The 16855-nt window shown below is 37.8% G+C and overlaps 1 protein-coding gene across 2 annotated transcripts in view; it reads left to right on the top strand.

Annotated features, from left to right (window-relative positions):
• Nucleotides 1–16855, top strand: part of DPP4 (dipeptidyl peptidase 4) — an 89823-nt gene that overhangs the window by 30450 nt on the left and 42518 nt on the right. For both annotated transcript variants that reach the window (XM_081314536.1, XM_081314537.1), the window contains exons 10-17: nucleotides 2351–2460; nucleotides 3598–3727; nucleotides 4718–4762; nucleotides 9855–9959; nucleotides 10328–10395; nucleotides 11718–11771; nucleotides 13064–13185; nucleotides 15930–15977. In XM_081314536.1, the coding sequence (XP_081170662.1) occupies nucleotides 2351–2460; nucleotides 3598–3727; nucleotides 4718–4762; nucleotides 9855–9959; nucleotides 10328–10395; nucleotides 11718–11771; nucleotides 13064–13185; nucleotides 15930–15977 (682 nt within the window). The remainder of the gene's footprint in view (nucleotides 1–2350; nucleotides 2461–3597; nucleotides 3728–4717; nucleotides 4763–9854; nucleotides 9960–10327; nucleotides 10396–11717; nucleotides 11772–13063; nucleotides 13186–15929; nucleotides 15978–16855) is intronic.

Raw genomic sequence — 16855 nt, 5'->3', positions numbered from 1 at the left:
TAGTTGTTGAGTAAGAGAATAGTCACATTTAATCATTTGCTGTTAACAAAAATATTGTCTGTCTCTCCTCAACAGCTTGCTGTGATTACTGTGACTTAAGTCAATAGCATCTGGCAGCTCTGAAGTATTGTATTATCTCTAGGGAAACAGGAAATGAAAGCAATTGAAGGCTGTGGAATATTTAAGTTTCTAAAATGATTTGTTGAAGAGCACTTAGATGATCAATGGGAAAAGGAACATGAGTTGCATAGCAAATAAGGGACTAAGGACTATTAGCTCTTTCATGAACAGGGATGAGTGAACAGGTTACATTCATTTTCTGTTTGGGAGGACAGATTTCCATATATTTGCCAGGGCAGAAGTGAATTGTTCTGGGTTTTTTAAAAAAATGTATGCATTGGATCTGTACTTGGTTTCAGTTTTGTCAAACTTTAGAAATTGATACGTTCTCATTACTTCTAGAGTGTTTTCAGAGGCTGTTTTCTCTGATGCTCCATAGACTGATCACGTGGCTATAATATTACATAGCTAATCCAGGAAGTGATAGGGAAGAAGCCTCAATATAGAGAGTGTAGTTTTTTTTAAGTGTGGTAGGATTTTCAGTGGTTCAGCAAAGTGGGAAAAATGTCCCAGCTTGTCGTGCATTTTAGAAAGTAAACGTAACTTCTTTTCTGGAGTAGAATGAATACTAATGGCTTCCTGCTGTCAGTCTCCTTGGCATGGAACTTCTGAAGTAGGCCACCCATGTTCACTTTCAGCAGAATCTTTGATGGAATTTCTCAAAATCCCCTAATGGGACATGAATCTGGACCTCTGTTTATTTCTCCGAACCATGTAACTGAGAATGTTTGACATATCATAAAGTTATTTCTGGAAGTCAATAAAATTGTGACAGGCCAAAATTAAATTAGTTTCTATGCATGCTTGTGATTGATTCACTTGGTCCTGATGAGATTGCTTCCATCATCAAGATTAAAGCTATGGTTTGTTCCAAGAGGAAGCAGTTGTTGATCAAAGATCAAGAGTAGTTCTGAGAGGAATTTTCATTGAATTTTAATGTAGGAGGAAGAAGATGATTAATCGTTCCCTTGATCAGCGCTTCAATTAGATTTGGGGACACAACGTACTTTTCAATAGAAAGTACAAACAGAGCTGTTGGTGTCCCCCTTGTCATGGTCAGACCATGACCTAATTATCATGAGACTCTCTGGTGCCGCTATCCACTGCAAGGAGTCTGGACTTACTAGATTGGTCCACCCCCGACAACTGATGGAGCTGGAGAAGTTTCAGAGGGACCCTAGAGTTGTCACTCCTGGTCTGCTGGATGGTTGTTCTGAAATCTTGGTTGTTGCTTGGAATAAGGGGGCAGCTGAGACTTTGGTTTGGATTGCACTCCCTGTATTTTACAGAGAAGTTGAGGGAGATGTAATGGGAGAAGAAACATCTAGAGTGACACTAAACTCAACAAAGGATGATCTTGACTGAACATGGGCTAGAGTCACTATTAAGGTCTATCTTGTGGCAGTAAGGTGGCAAAGAAGCAATATTTGTACACTCTTAATGCATCTGCAGCCCTATGTCACCTACTGTTTACCTCCTGTGCAAGGGGGTGGCAGGAAACTTTGGCAGGGCTGTGTGAAGGAATTTGCTCACCATCTTAGATTCACTCGCAGTTTGACGCTAGCCTTCTTGCAGGTCCAGAGGAAAATGCCTAGGGTGAATCTTGCCCAGTTATCTGGGAGTGGTTGGAACCTGCTAGATAGACATCAGAAAGTTGACAAAGGCATGAGCTAAGCCTTTTTAGATCTGTGCCTCTCCTGGGATATGTCATGTGAGTGAATCCTAATAGTGGTGAATTCTTCTTTGAGTGAGGAGGTTGTCTCTTTACCTCTTAAGGAACCAATTGCCACTGGGCAATTTTTGCCCAATATCCTTTTTGAGGAGGGTGATTAAGAAGATGATTGTGCAGCATCTTCAGAGGACTAGTTGTGTTTTTAGTCTTAATGGAAAATAGAAAATTCATTTCTATAATAGAAATGTTTACTAAGTCATGTGATGAGGAGTTACACTGGCCTCTAAAAGAATAATTGTTCACAAAATGTCGGTGGTCATAACATCTCTGAACTGACTGTTTTTACAGACAGAAAAATTACATCATTTTTATCTGTATTGAACTAAATCTTTTAGTATAGCTTTCAGATTTTTAGCTGTGAACCTCTATAAAACACAATTTTTAAAAAAAAACTACACATAATTTTCTCATATTTCATGTTGAGCTTTAAAAGCTAATTACTTTGTAATTTTCTAATTAACATTGCCATTTGTTTTACGATGTTTTAATTTTATCCAGGCAGGTGCTATAAATCCAACAATAAGACTATTTGTTTTGGATATTCTATCCCTTTCACCTTCCCAAAAAAATATCTCGGAAATTGTTGCACCATCTAGTATAACATCAGGGTAAGTCCAACTAATATGCTTTGTTCTGATGAGTGTTGTAGATAATTATTGTTATTATTTTTTAATAATTGAATAATAATATAAGATTTTCAAAAACATTCATTTGCATTAAAAATCCTGTGGATTCTGTCATTTATTAATACTTGACTTTTTTCCAATATGTATTCAGCTGGATCAGTCATTCATTTTTTAAATCATATTTATTAAAACTGCCCAACTCCAAGAAGATTCTGGGTTGCAAATAGTAGGATATACATATAATTGTCCAAACTAAAACACTGTAAAACTTTTTTTATATCATAGTAACATAATTTGGGTATGTGTGTATTTGGTGTTGTAAAATATAAAGGATATTATAGGCAGACTCTACATAAGCCAGGATGAGCCATATCAGCTTCTATATTTAAAGATATTCTGCAAACACAGAGACACATATACAAATACTAATATAAATATACTTTCTCTTACTCATATACACATTACATGCACACATGCACATATGCACAGGAAGAGAGGGAGGGATCCTTTGTGTCTATTAGCTAGGTTGAAAGACGTCAAAAGAATTATTTGTAGATAAATCTCAACTTTCCAAGCCACACTTCCACCTTTTGTATTCTGTGGTTCATGGTATCAGATTTTAGTTTATATTCTTTAACTCTATCTTACCTTGTTCTAGCCTGTGATCCTCTATTTCTAGTCATGGAATGTTTCCAAAATCTGTAGTTTAGTTCTATTCTACAGAACCAAAAATTGAATTTTATTTGTACAGGTAGTCCTCAAGTTACGACCACAATTAACCCCCAAAATTATGTTGCTACGTGAAATATTTGTTAAGTGAGTTTTGCTCCATTTTACAACCTTTCTTGCCACAGTTGTTAAATGAACCACTGCAGGTGTTAAGTTAGTAACATGGTTGTTAAATGAATGTGGAAAAAGTCACTTTTTTCAGTGCTGTGGTAACTTGGAAGCGTCACTAAATGAACTGTTGTAACTCGAGGACTACCTGTATAGTACATGTTGTAACAGTAATAGCATGTTGAACATTGAATGGCATATAAATGATAAACATTTAGGTACAGAATTCAAGTGAACCCACATAGACAAATGCTGAGCAGTCTCTTTGTTTTTAACCTCCAGGGATCACTACCTGAGTGTTGTGACGTGGGTGATGGATGAGAGAATTTGTCTGCAGTGGCTGAGAAGGATTCAAAACTATTCTGTGCTCACCATCTGTGACTACTCGAGCGGCGCATGGGACTGCCCAAAGGTACAGTGGAGATGGATTGTAGAGGTTGAAGGGTGAAGATTGCTCGACAGCGCAAGCAGACAATGGCATCCTTCTGGTTGTTAGTGGGCAGTGCTTGGTAGGTGGGATAAATAATGGAGTTGGTGGAGGGGATGCTTGGGGAAACGTGTGATTTAGGAATGGGAGAGGCAGGTTTGTGGGGTCCCTAGTGCTCTCTGAGCTTCATCGTTTTCTTGCAGATGTTTCATTACCCAACTAGCTAATATCATCACTGAGGATGCCTACTAGTGAAATACCTGCAAGAAAACAGCCAAGCTCAGAAAGTATCAAGAACCCCACAGTTCAACCCCGAGCTACAAATATTCTCTTCTAGAGGCAGATTTCCACAGTAATCAGCAACTTGGGCTGGTTGCCAGTGTAGCCTTACCTGGACCTTGAAGCCCCGACAGCAGAGACTCTTGCCCTCATCCCCTAGACATGCTCTGCATGGGCCTGTTTTTGAAAATAGCTTGGAAACTGTGGCTGGTACAAAATGTAGTGGCCAGGATATTAGCAGGTGAGCACTGCCATCACCCTGATTCTCTGGTTGCTTCATTGGATAAGAATAGATTTCTGAGTTCAATTCACAGAGTTTCAGCTTTAAAAACCACACATAGCTTTTTCCTGTCTACTTAAGGAATTGCCTCCTTCGTGTAAATTAATGGCCCATGTGTGCAAAACTGATGAGTCTTGTTTAAAACAGGCATTTGGTGGTGATTGGTTTTTTACAATGCTGTCTTTAAGATTTTAAGATAATCGGGCTGCCAATATTTATTTGGGTAGGTTTTATGTACTTACCGTTTTGGTTTCTGTATTGTAATTCCCTGAGTCTTGGTAGAGAATCGATCGATCAATTAAAAAAAAAGGCATCGGTTTACAGAAAATTCTGTAAATATTGGCATTGAAAGAAAGAAGAGCTAGTTAACAGATAGAGGTTATTAAAACAATGAAAACCTTTCTCTTTTTCTTCAGGGAAGGGAGCGTCTTGAAGAAAGTAAAACTGGCTGGGTTGGCAGAGTAAGTTCAGTGATTTAAGGATCAACTTACGTGTTGCATGGTGGCCAAGCATCCTTTCCTGCAGAGAGAACATGGCTGAAAAGATACCTTACCATGAGGAAAGGAAGCATTTCATTGTACCTGCTAGCTGTTTTCTATCACATCTAAATTCATTCCTTCCTTGCCAGGTTCCAGCCCCGTATTAGTGAGATAAAGACAAGCTTGGAACAACATTAGAAAAAAAGTGTATATTTAAGTTTCAGGGCAGGAAAAACAACTGGTTGAGTAAGTGATTAAAAGCACTTGCCAACAAACTACCTGGACAATAGTGTAAGTTACTGCTTTGTAATATATAGTTTAATATACAGATAGAAAGTTAGCTCTTCTTAATAACTATTTTTTTTTCCAAGTGAAAAGTTTTGGATTTTTTTGGATTTTGGATTTTTTCCAAGGCCATTTAGAATTGCAATTATAGTCCCACCCCCAATATGAAAAATACACTGGTTTCTCAGCTTTTTAATTAAGACTATAAAAAGGCTTTTTTATAGTCTTTGTTATACTTTGTAGGTATAATATGGGACCTACGTCTCTCACATTTCTAACCTGTAATCCCTATTTTTTTAAAAAAGGATGTGTGATATCATGTCATTGCAATCTTTCCTCATTCTCTTCAAGCAGTAGGCAAAGAACCAAAGATTGTCCAAGATGATGTCATGTTATGGCTAGTTTTTATCAGTTGTTACAAGAGGGCACAAAAAGGTGACATTTCACGGCAAATCAATTTTTTATGGGATATCATACCCATTTATAGTATCTTTAGAAAAATAGAACTATTCCTGCGACGTCATGTTAATGAAATTAATGTAAATTATTATTTGCTGATGTGGATATTCATCCCGACATTGGCAATTTGTTCTTCTCTGATGGAATTCAGCTTAGCAAACTTTTGATATTTCTGATTTCATCTTTAAGATTATCTTTTGGTGGTTGGCATATTTGGTTCAAACTTCTAAATTGTATCAATATATTAAGTGGAACCTGGTGTTTTCATATTTAATGCATACAACTAGTAGTAGTCCACATTGTGGGGACATACAGGTAATCCTCGACTTATAACCATTTGTTTAGTGACCGATTGAAGTTTTAACGGCACTAAAAAAAAGTGACTTATGAACATTTTTCACGCTCACGACCATTGCAACATCCCCGTGGTCATGTGATCAAAATTCAGATGCTTGGCACGTGGCATGTATTTATGACGGTTGCAGTGTGCCAAGGCCAGGTGATTCACCTTTCTGACAAACCAAATTAATGGGGAAGCCAGATTCACTTAACAACCATGTTACAAACTTAACAACGCAATGATTAACTTAACAACTGTGGCAAGAAAAGCCATAACATGGGGCAAAACCTACTTAACAACTCTCTTGCTTAGCAACAGAAATGTTGGGCTCAGTTGTGGTTTCTCCCCATTGACTTTGCTTGTCAGAAACCAGCTGGGAAAGTTACAGATGGTGAGAACATGACACACAGGACAGTGCAACCCATCATAGGTACATGCCAGCCGAATTTTGATCATGTGACCATGGGGATGCTGCAGTGGTTGCAAGTGTGAAACCAGTCAAGTCACTTATTTCAGTGCTGTTGTAACTTTGAGTGTTCACTTAAAAATGGTTGTAAATTGAGGTTGTAAAATGAATTGTTGGAAATCTACTATATGGTCAGTAGATTGCCAGGTTCTGTCCCTAAAAGGGGAACAGGTTTATAGGAACAAGGAGTTGTACAATAACATCACTAGATCTATATATTAAGAACAATGTTTTTTTTCTTTCATCATTTGCTTAAAAGAGTCAAGATTTTTTTTAAAAAAACATCAAATATAGATAGATCTCCCCTGCAAAAATAATGGAAGTTAGTATCTTCTGCTGTCAAACCTAATCAGAAAAGAAAGACCTTAATATACCTAACACATTTTAGCTCTACATGATAAAATCTCAGGAAGCAACATGATAAGCAGATTGTGTGTGGTGTGAACAGTTAGGCAAAAAGAAAGGAAAGAAAAAATGGAGGAGTATAAATCTACTAGGGGGACGCGGTGGCTCAGTGGGTTAGGACACTGAACTTGTCGATCGGAAGGTCGGCAGTTTGGCGGGTCGAATCCCGAGTGCCGCGTAACAGAGTGAGCGCCTGTTACTCGTCCCAGCTTCTGCCAACCCAACAGTTCGAAAGCATGTAAAAATGCAAGTAGAAAAATAGGGACCACTGCAGTGGGAAGGTAACAGCGTTCCGTGTGCCTTTGGCGTCTAGTCATGCCGGCCATATGACCACGGAGATGTCCTCGGACAAGCGCTGGCTCTTCGGCTATGAAACGGAGATGAGCACCGGCCCCTAGAGTCGGAAACGACTAGCACACATGTGCGGGGGAACCTTTACCTTTTACCTTTATAAATCTACTATAAGAATAGAAAAGAATAGGTTAACATTATTATTGTCATGCTTGTTCCACTATGGTTTATATCAGGGGTCTTCAAACTTGGCCCTTTTATGACTTGTGGACTTATAACTCCCAGAATTCCTCAGACAGTGTGTCTGGCTAAAGAGTTCTGGGAGTTGAAGTCCACAAGTGATAAAAGGGCCAAGTTTGAAGACCCCTGGCTTATATGTTCAAATACGTCGGTTGCAGCAAGAAAGTATAAGGTATCTCATTACTCTAAAAGACACATTACCTGGAACCTCCTTTCTTTTAACTTTCCCTGAAAATTAGATTGAGATAGAATAAAAATTGGGTAGAGCCAGGAATAAAATAATTTGGATGGACATGGATCTCTCTTGGTGCTGTTGAGCTACCTCTACAATTCCCATCAATACTAGCCAGCTGATGGAAATGGATGCTAGAATGCTCATTCTTTACAAGAAAAAAAACTTCATTTTTTTTTTAGAAAGACAAAAAAAATCCTAAACGAAACATTTTAAAAATGTGCATTAAAAACAGGCAAAAACACAAATATGTATATTGTCCCCCTCCCAGTTGAATACTGATAGATGTATTACAACAATAATAGTATGACATTTTTGAAGAAAGACGTTCCAAAATATTTTTTTTATTCACATGTAATTCATCTCTTTACCAAGTATTTAAGTTTAGGTTTATATGACACACTAAATATTGTGGCTGCATGCAATAAATAAGAACAAAACCAATTCTAAGAATGAACTATTGTTCCAACAGCTCTGAGAAGATAACAGGGAGCAATTTGTTCACTGGTGATTTTATGAGGATGTTAATGGGTTTTTAAAGGCAATTGCTTGACATGTTTTGTGGAATTATTCAAATGGGTATTCAGAGTTCTACTGTACTGAAATAAATTTGTTGTCTGCAGTAAATTATGAAGCGTGAAAAAAGATGGTTTTTACTCAGTTGGAATATTTAATGAGATTAATTTGAAACTTCAAGTAAGATAGTGACACTGATTGCAAAAATGTTCTCTGCATTTATCCACAAAATAAGTTTTCCTCAGGCAAAATATCTTCCAGGAAAAAAAATCTGTCAATTCCTAAAAGTTTTCTCAAAGACAAACTTGAAACTGCTGACTTGAAGGTAAATTACATGCTCTAAGAATTGGCACACTGACTCAGTTTGGTGAGCTAATCAATTTGCTGTATGGACGATTAAGCCATTCAAGCTATGTGATGTAGATGTGTCAAGAGGATGACCAATGCAAAACAAGTTTCAGTTGAGAAGTTTATTTACAATTCTGGTTGAACAACAGTGGTTGTGGGCAGTACTAATTTCCCCGATTCATATTTTGTTGAGCCAGTTTAAGTACAGTTCATAACAACAACAACAACAATAATATTAGTCCAACCCCCTACTCAGGCAGGAAACCCTATACCAGGGGTAGGCAACCTCGGCTCTTTTATGACTCGTGGACAACTTCCAGAATTCCTGAGCCAGCATACCATTTCGGACAAATGGCTGTCCAGTCTCTTCTTAAAAACTTCCAGCATTCACCACTTCTGGAGGCAGGTTGAAGATACATGGTGGCACTGGTAACTTCTGGCAGGGTCTTTTTAGTGTTGCCTAGATCAAGAAGGTACCTGGGTGAGGAAGTTTGAAATCCCAAATCTTTCACATAGCCTTATTTATGCCACATCAAACATAATTTTTCTTTCTTTTTTCTTTTTTTTTGGTAAATAGATTTCTATGAATAACAAATTCATTTCCTTGAAATTTGTTAATATGCTGTATAGAAAATTTGACTTTAAATCTAACATTAATAAATATAATTAATGATTGACGGTACCAAAACCTACAGTAGCAATTTAACAATATCGATTTAAAAATTAGAAAAAGTGACAATTTCTTTGCGTAGTACAGTGAACTTTCTGCGGATATAAAAATATTGAACAACTAGGTCTTGTGTCAAAAAAGGCTGAAGATCACTGATCCAATTCTCCAAGGTGTATGGAACTGCAGATATTATTAAATCAATGATATATTCAGTTAACAGAAAAGCTACTGGACAAGCCATTCTCTGCAGAGTAACCTAAGTAAACATGCTCAGTATAGAACAGTTGAGCTGAATCTTTTGATTAAATTTCAGTGCTTGTGAACTTTCAGGTATCAGAATTTGAGAAGATGAAATTGGGCAGAGCTAGAACGTTGGCATCTCTTTGCTTCCTTCAAATTATTTATTGTTTTGTAAATATTCAAAAGTCTATATGTCAACAAATCATAAATTATTATTTCCTTTTTAATTAATTACCTTCTATTTCTTATATTACAAAAAACAACAAAAGAAAATAAAAAGTAAAGAGAAACGAACTGTTAAAGACCTGTGCATGAAAGAAAAGAGAAATAAGAGCCATGTAATTGCAATTCACTAATGTTTCATATTGAAGAGTCCTTCTATAAAAACAGCCAATGCCACAGTAGAAACCCATCTCTTTTGTGTCATTTATTTTGAAAACTTTAGGAATAACTTTTTTTTAATCCCTGAACAAAAATCTAATAGTCATTGCATTTTTCTGAGAGGTTAAAATTAATAAACCTATGAAATAGTATATTTATTAACCATTACATTTATAAACATGTTATTCTTCTTTTTTGCAGTTTCAGCCATCTGAACCCTTCTTTACTTCTGATAAAATTAGCTACTACAAAATTAGCAGTGATTCAGAAGGATATAAACATATTCACTACACTGATAGCGCAGGAGTAAGTAATGATTGTTTGTGCATGTTTCTTTATGTTTGTGCATGGATGTTCATAAGGAAGGGCAAAGAGAGGCAAATGATGACACATGTGTGATGTCATCACTCAATGTCAGGGGTGTCAAACTCGCAATGTCACGTGACGTGTCGCGACGTATCGTGACTTTTTTGCCCTTGCTGGCAAACGGGGTGGGCACGGTTTCGCTATGATGCATCTGGCCCATAGGCTGGCAGTTTGATACCCCTGGCTTATGTACTTGCATAAGACATAATGGCAGCATTTTTTATGATAATGTCATTACATACATATTACCATTTTGGAGTTATTGGAGATTGTCGTAGATTCATGTTTTATCTACTCTTTATACTTAGAAAGTTAAACCTATTACAAGTGGAAAATGGGAAGTAATCAGTATAGCTGCTGTAACAAATAACAGCCTGTGAGTATCTATTGTTAACTTTTGAATATGTGCCTGTGTGACAAATGCATAAATCATCTCTTTCTAGAGATAGCCTTTCCTGTTTGTTCTGCTTTTGTCTGTTGTATTAAAGTTGATACTGGATGAGAAGCATAAGAAATTTTGCATGGCAATGTTATGCTCCCTTGCCTGTTATGCAGATTGTGCTGACCTTCCTTTCCTTTGATTTATGTCTTCCTGATAAACCAAAATCTCGGTGACTCTTGAGATATAAATCTTCTTTCTCAATCTCATTAAGGCAAGTTGTTTTACATCCCACTGAATTCCGTGTGACAAGTTAGTCATTATTAATTTAAGCTTTAATATTTCAGTAAGACCCAAATGCTACTAATTTTAGTTGAACTGGAAGCCTATCTGTCAAAATAATCCATGCTCAGTGAGTAATATTCTACAATAGAATGGCAATGAGGCACATTGTCTTTTATCCATGATTATGAAAATACTGTTCTCTTTCCCCCATTGTCTGTTTTCCTTACATAGGACCCACTGCTAATATTTTCTCTTTATTACAATGCAATCAGAAAATGCAACACTGCATCATCAAATAAGTATAATAAATATACAATCTATAGATGTAATACAAAGCAAGCATAAAATGCAATAATGTAACATAAACATGCTAACACCCCACCCCACCCCCAATTGCATAGAAATCTAAACAAAGTCAACAATAGATTGTAGCTATTTAAGAAATAAATCCTGGAACATTTCACCAGTTTGTTTCCTACAAGTTAGTCACCTATTATATTTTCTCTTGATGGGATATTCCATGGAAATCAGATTAAAATTGTTGAATACATTCCTCTGATTTAATATTTGTTCATTATAACTGCTAAATACCTCATATATTCTCTATAGGTACTCTATAGGTTCAATGGAAAAAATTGATATTCAGAATTAGAGATCTGTGCTGAAAATTGCTAAATAATTGGTGCACTTGTTTCTCCTTTATATAACACATTTATATCACTGCCCAACTGATACACAATGACTTGGAGTGGCTTACAAAATTAAAAATTCACAATAAACTTTCTCCTTTGCCTACTACTTTCTGCTTAATGAGATGCTTTCTGTTATTTTGTGGTAGCATAATGGCTTTTCCAGTTTCGTTGCAAAATAACGTCTTTTCCAGTTTTCATGTAGAATAGCACTTTATTACTTAACCATTTAATCTTTTATAGCTACTTCTGTATTGTTGTCCTAGGCCATTTTTATTACAATAAACTAAATGATTATTGAGATGATGTATTAATCCATAAATAACCCATTTGCTTATTTCATAGATACTTTATTAGTAATGAATTCGATGGTAGACCAGGAGGAAGACATCTTTATAAGTAAGATGCTTTTTTATTATGGTTCTCCTATACAGAGCATACATAGTATATATCTTTATTTTTCACATTTTTAAATTGCCTATCTTCACTTTGCTCTAGTGTTTAAATATTAGCTTAGGAACCAGGAGACTATGAGTTTTAGTCCCACCTTATGCATGAAAGGGACGCGGTGGCTCAGTGGGTTAGGACGCTGAGTTTGTCGATCAGAAGGTCGGCAGTTTGGCGGGTCAAATCCTGAGTGCCGCGTAACAGAGTGAGCGCCTGTTACTCGTCCCAGCTTCTGCCAACCTAGCAGTTTGAAAGCACGTAAAAATGCAAGTAGAAAAATAGGGACCACTACGGTGGGAAGGTAACAGTGCTCCGTGCGCCTTTGGCGTCTAGTCATGCCGGCCACATGACCACGGAGACGTCCTCGGACAAGCGCTGGCTCTTCGGCTTTGAAATGGAGATGAGCACCGGCCCCTAGTGTTGGAAACGACTAGCACGCATGTGCAGGGGAACCTTTACCTTTACCTTATGCATGAAAGCTGGTTAGCTGATTTTGGGATAGTCTCTTTCATGGTTATTGTTGTGGGGAAAATAGGAAGAAGAAAGAATATTAGGTTTGTTTGCCACCTTGAGTTAGCATAAACAATAATCATTGTGGGATAAAAATCAAATAATACCCTAATACAAGGGTGATGATAATGATAAAAATTCTAAATTCAAAATTAAATTGTGGAAATACAAGTTATAAATGATGAGTGATACAAATAATCAAATATGTTGATGGTAGAGTAAATTGGACACAGCTTGAATTAAACTATTTAGATAAGAAAAACTGAAATAATGGATCCATGGAATAATGTTGATTGGCAATATTTAGTACTAAAACACTTGGTTTACTGCAGGTAAAGTAGGCAATCAAAGAAAAAAAGGACAAATCTGAATTAAATATGAAGAAAAGCAAAGAGAAAATGTCCATTGTAATGTGCAAAACAAAAACAATACCCACCCCCAGAGTAGCAAAGGCAAAAATTGGGTATAAAGTTGAATTGTTAGAAAACTGTTTAGAAAATTGAAGATGTAAACCATGGCATTGCTGGCACAAAAACCAAAACCAGACATGAAGCATTGGCACACACACACACAAGTAAAAATTATCCTGGCCATCATAGGGATGCAAAAACAAAAAGAAAAAGAAAAATGATAAATTCTCCTGTTGAAATGAAAAGTATTTGTAGTAGTGTGCCTTCGTGATGTGCAGTAGAGTGCTGATTTCTTCTGCCTTTCTCTTTCCCACATTTTTGCAGAGTGGACTTAAAAAATGACCTGAAGAAAATATGTATCACTTGTAATTCAAAGGAGGAAGCATGTCAGTATTTCTCTGTATCCTTCAGCACAGATTCAAGATACTATAAATTGAATTGTTACGGTAAGTACTGCAGACTCCCATCCGTACAGAAATGCAACTTGATCTTTAAGATCCTAATATTTTCATGATGCTTCTCCAATCCACGATTCAAAGAACTATAGTTGTTTGGGTGGCCACAAGCACAAACCTTTTCAGGGGATACCTGGGTCGTTGCCATCACCATTTGCTGTTTTTTTTTAAAATTGCTTTTTTATTCTTGCTTCTCTGAGAAGTCAAGGCATCTGAAGCTGTTAAAAAAACCCACTAGCCGCAGAGGAACAACTTTGTGATATAAATTGGGCTGAGAGAAAGGGATTGATCCACTGGAATCATCATGAGAACTAGAGGAAGGGCCACAATTATGCTCTTCTTGTATATTGATGAAAAAGTCCCCACTGGTTTAAAAATGAAGAGTATCACAGTGCATCATGAAAGACCTACTAGAAAACAAAGCTGCTTTTCTTCCGTTCCACTTGGGTTGCTTATTTGGTAGCATTAAGCAGAACAGAAGCAGTTGGTTTGGCTGCTGTTGAATGATGACATAAAACTCTTGAATCTAATCATTTGCGATTTGGTAGAATTTATGCCCTTAAAAGGGACGCGGTGGCTCAGTGGGTTAGGACGCTGAGCTTGTCGATCAGAAGGTCGGCAGTTTGGCGGGTCGAATCCCGAGTGCCGCGTAACAGAGTGAGCGCCTGTTACTCGTCCCAGCTTCTGCCAACCTAGCAGTTCGAAAGCATGTAAAAATGCAAGTAGAAAAATAGGGACCACTATGGTGGGAAGGTAACAGCGTTCCATGCGCCTTTGGCGTCTAGTCATGCCAGCCACATGTCCACGGAGACGTCCTCGGACAAGCGCTGGCTCTTCGGTTTTGAAACGGAGATGAGCACCGGCCCCTAGAGTCGGAAACAACTAGCACGCATGTGCGGGGGAACCTTTACCTTTACCTTATGCCCTTAAAAGAGTCCAGTATGCCTAAATATTTACTATTAAGAAGTGAAATGATATTGACTATCCCCATATACTTTGCAGGAATATTGTTTATGGAAGAGAGGCAAGCAGGGACAAACTCTTTGAGATGTCTGGGGGGGGGGGAGTAATACCAGAATGTGATAGGCCAGTGCTGTTCTAGCACACACACACACACACACACAGAGAGAGAGAGAGAGAGAGAGAGAGAGAGATATCTGGAGGGAGAACTATATGGGAGCTTCTTTACCTCAGTCACAAGCAGCAGAGGGCGGCTGCAGAAGTTGCCTTAGGAGAGCACTCTTGTTCCTGACACATAGGTGGAGATGACTTTCCACCCACCCACCCTTGTATTGGGAGACATGTTCCTCTCCTACCCACATTTGTTGGAATTTGCTGCCCATGCTACTATTGTTGCTTCCCACATTTCCCAAAGCAGCCATTCTCTTCTACCTGAACAGATGCAGAGTGCAAAGAGGCCCTGATAACTGCTAGCTGTCTTTCTTTCTCCTCTTGGTGCTCGGAGGAAATTTAAAGGCAGCAGGGATTTCCCACCCCCCACCCCCACTGCCTTCTTCCTGATGTGATGGCACCACAGTGTAGGGCTATGAGCTATGAGCTCAGCCACACTTTCTTCTTAACAGGGAGGATCCATAAGCAGCCAGTCAAGATTGGCAAGTTGCTCCATCACTGGATATTTTTAAGAACAGATACACACACCATTTGTCAGAAATGGTATAGGGCCATAGTGGCGAACCTTATGGCATGCGTGCCATAGGTGGCACGCAGAGCCCTCTCTGTGGGCACCTGCGCCATCACCCCAGTCCTAGGCCTTCAGCTGGGTTTTATAAAACCTTTTCACTTTAGGCCTCCACCGCCGTGTGCAAAAAAAAAGGTTCAATCAATCAATCAATTTCAATTTCCCGGGGGAAAAAAGATCCCACAAAGTTGGAATTGATTGATTGAATTTTTTAGTCCCACCCAGTCTGCCATTACCACCGCAGCCACGCCCACACAATGGGCCACACCCACCCAAAGGGCCAAGCCCACCCAGTACCCGATGATACATAAGTGGGGTTTGGGTTGCAGTTAGGGCACTCGGTCTCTAAAAGGTTCGCCATCACTGGTATAGGGTCTCCGGCTTAAGCAGGGACTTGGGCCTAGCAGACCTCCAAGGTCCCTTCCATCTCTGTTATTCTGTTTGCAATAGTAAGATAGAGGTGATAGAAAATATGGGCCATATGTTGCCATTGGGTCAGGATTTTGAGGTCCTTGTTCTAACAACTACACTGTGCTTTGGACATCCATACAACAGATGTGAAGAACAAAACTGATTTTTGGTTGGTTAAAACAGAAAGATAACCCCCCCATCCTCCAGTTTCCAGCTTATTAGCTGATATTACAATTAGTATTAATTTGTTGAAGAGAAAGCATTTTTGTGTACAGGGGCATGTGCTGTAGAGCAGAAAAAAGAAGATACACTAGTGTCCAGCTTATTCCAAAATCATAAAATTAGTATGACAATTGGTATTAGTGGGTTCAATCAAATGCACTTTTTATTCATTTATTTTAAATATATTTATGGATTACATGTTGTACCCCTTTAAATAATCTGTCCGCTAAATCATTGATAAAAGCTGCAAAGGAAGAAAATGCAGAATAAAATGCAAAACATAAGAACATCTCAATCAAAACACATTGACAAAGGAACAAAGAAATAGCAATAACTGGAAAAAAATTAACTTCAGTGAGAAGTTAACTTAATTAATTGGATTTTTTAACACTGCGAATAACAGGTCCTGGCGTGCCCTACTTCACCTTGCAAAACAGCATTACAGACAAAGGTATTTTATTTTAAATTTTTCCTCTTCTAGAAGAGTGGGAATGCATGTCTATCCTGGGATATTTGTGATTTAGCATTTGTAATATTTTATCCATACATACCTTGCAATAAGATCAATTATACATACTTAGCTTTATTTCTGATATGAATGCATGAGATTACACTTTGGTGATATAATTCAGTGATCACTCCCAGTTGGGTGCCGTACAGGTGTTGGACTTCAGTTCCCATCACACCTGAAAGCAACTCAAATTGCTGTTTGGCTGTAAACAATGGGACTTCTAGCCTAGCATGTCTGCAGGGCACCAATTTAAGAAAGCTTGTTGTTTTTTTCCTAACGCACATTAGTTAGAAGTAGATCCATGGGGTAGAATGAGATTAATTACTAAGAAGCTGTAACCGTTGTGTTAAAGGCATCAGTCTAATATGTCAGTATAATTTATATAACTTGATGAGGAAAAAATGATAAGAGTTTGTATGTATGTGTGTAAAACAGGAAGAGAATGTATAGTTCATTTTTCCCATCATTCAGGGAGGTACAGAGTTTGATTTTTTTCCCCATGATACATGTGTGTCTGTCTCTGTGCATACATATTGCAAGGAGATCAAATTTCCAATAGTAGCTGACAAAAGGGTACGGATCTGGGACAAGAGACTGTGATTTTTTTAAAAAAAATCCCTTCTTTGTGCAGCAATTCTGACAAGCTGATTATTGCCAGCTGAGCTCATATTTTTTGAGCTGGTGCTAGTTAGTTCTTGAATGTTACAGCATTGTTGAGAAACACTCCAGTTGGTATGAAAAGAAATATATTTGTGGAAATGAATTTGGATTGTTCTTTCTGTTGATTTAAGTGTGTGTCTTTTGCTCTTCTTTTTCCT

This window comes from Vipera berus (genome assembly GCF_964194415.1).
Source record: "Vipera berus genome assembly, chromosome: 1".
Lineage (NCBI taxonomy): Eukaryota > Metazoa > Chordata > Lepidosauria > Squamata > Viperidae > Vipera > Vipera berus.
Note: the sequence above shows the minus strand (reverse complement) of the source record. Positions and strands in the feature narration are given on the sequence as shown.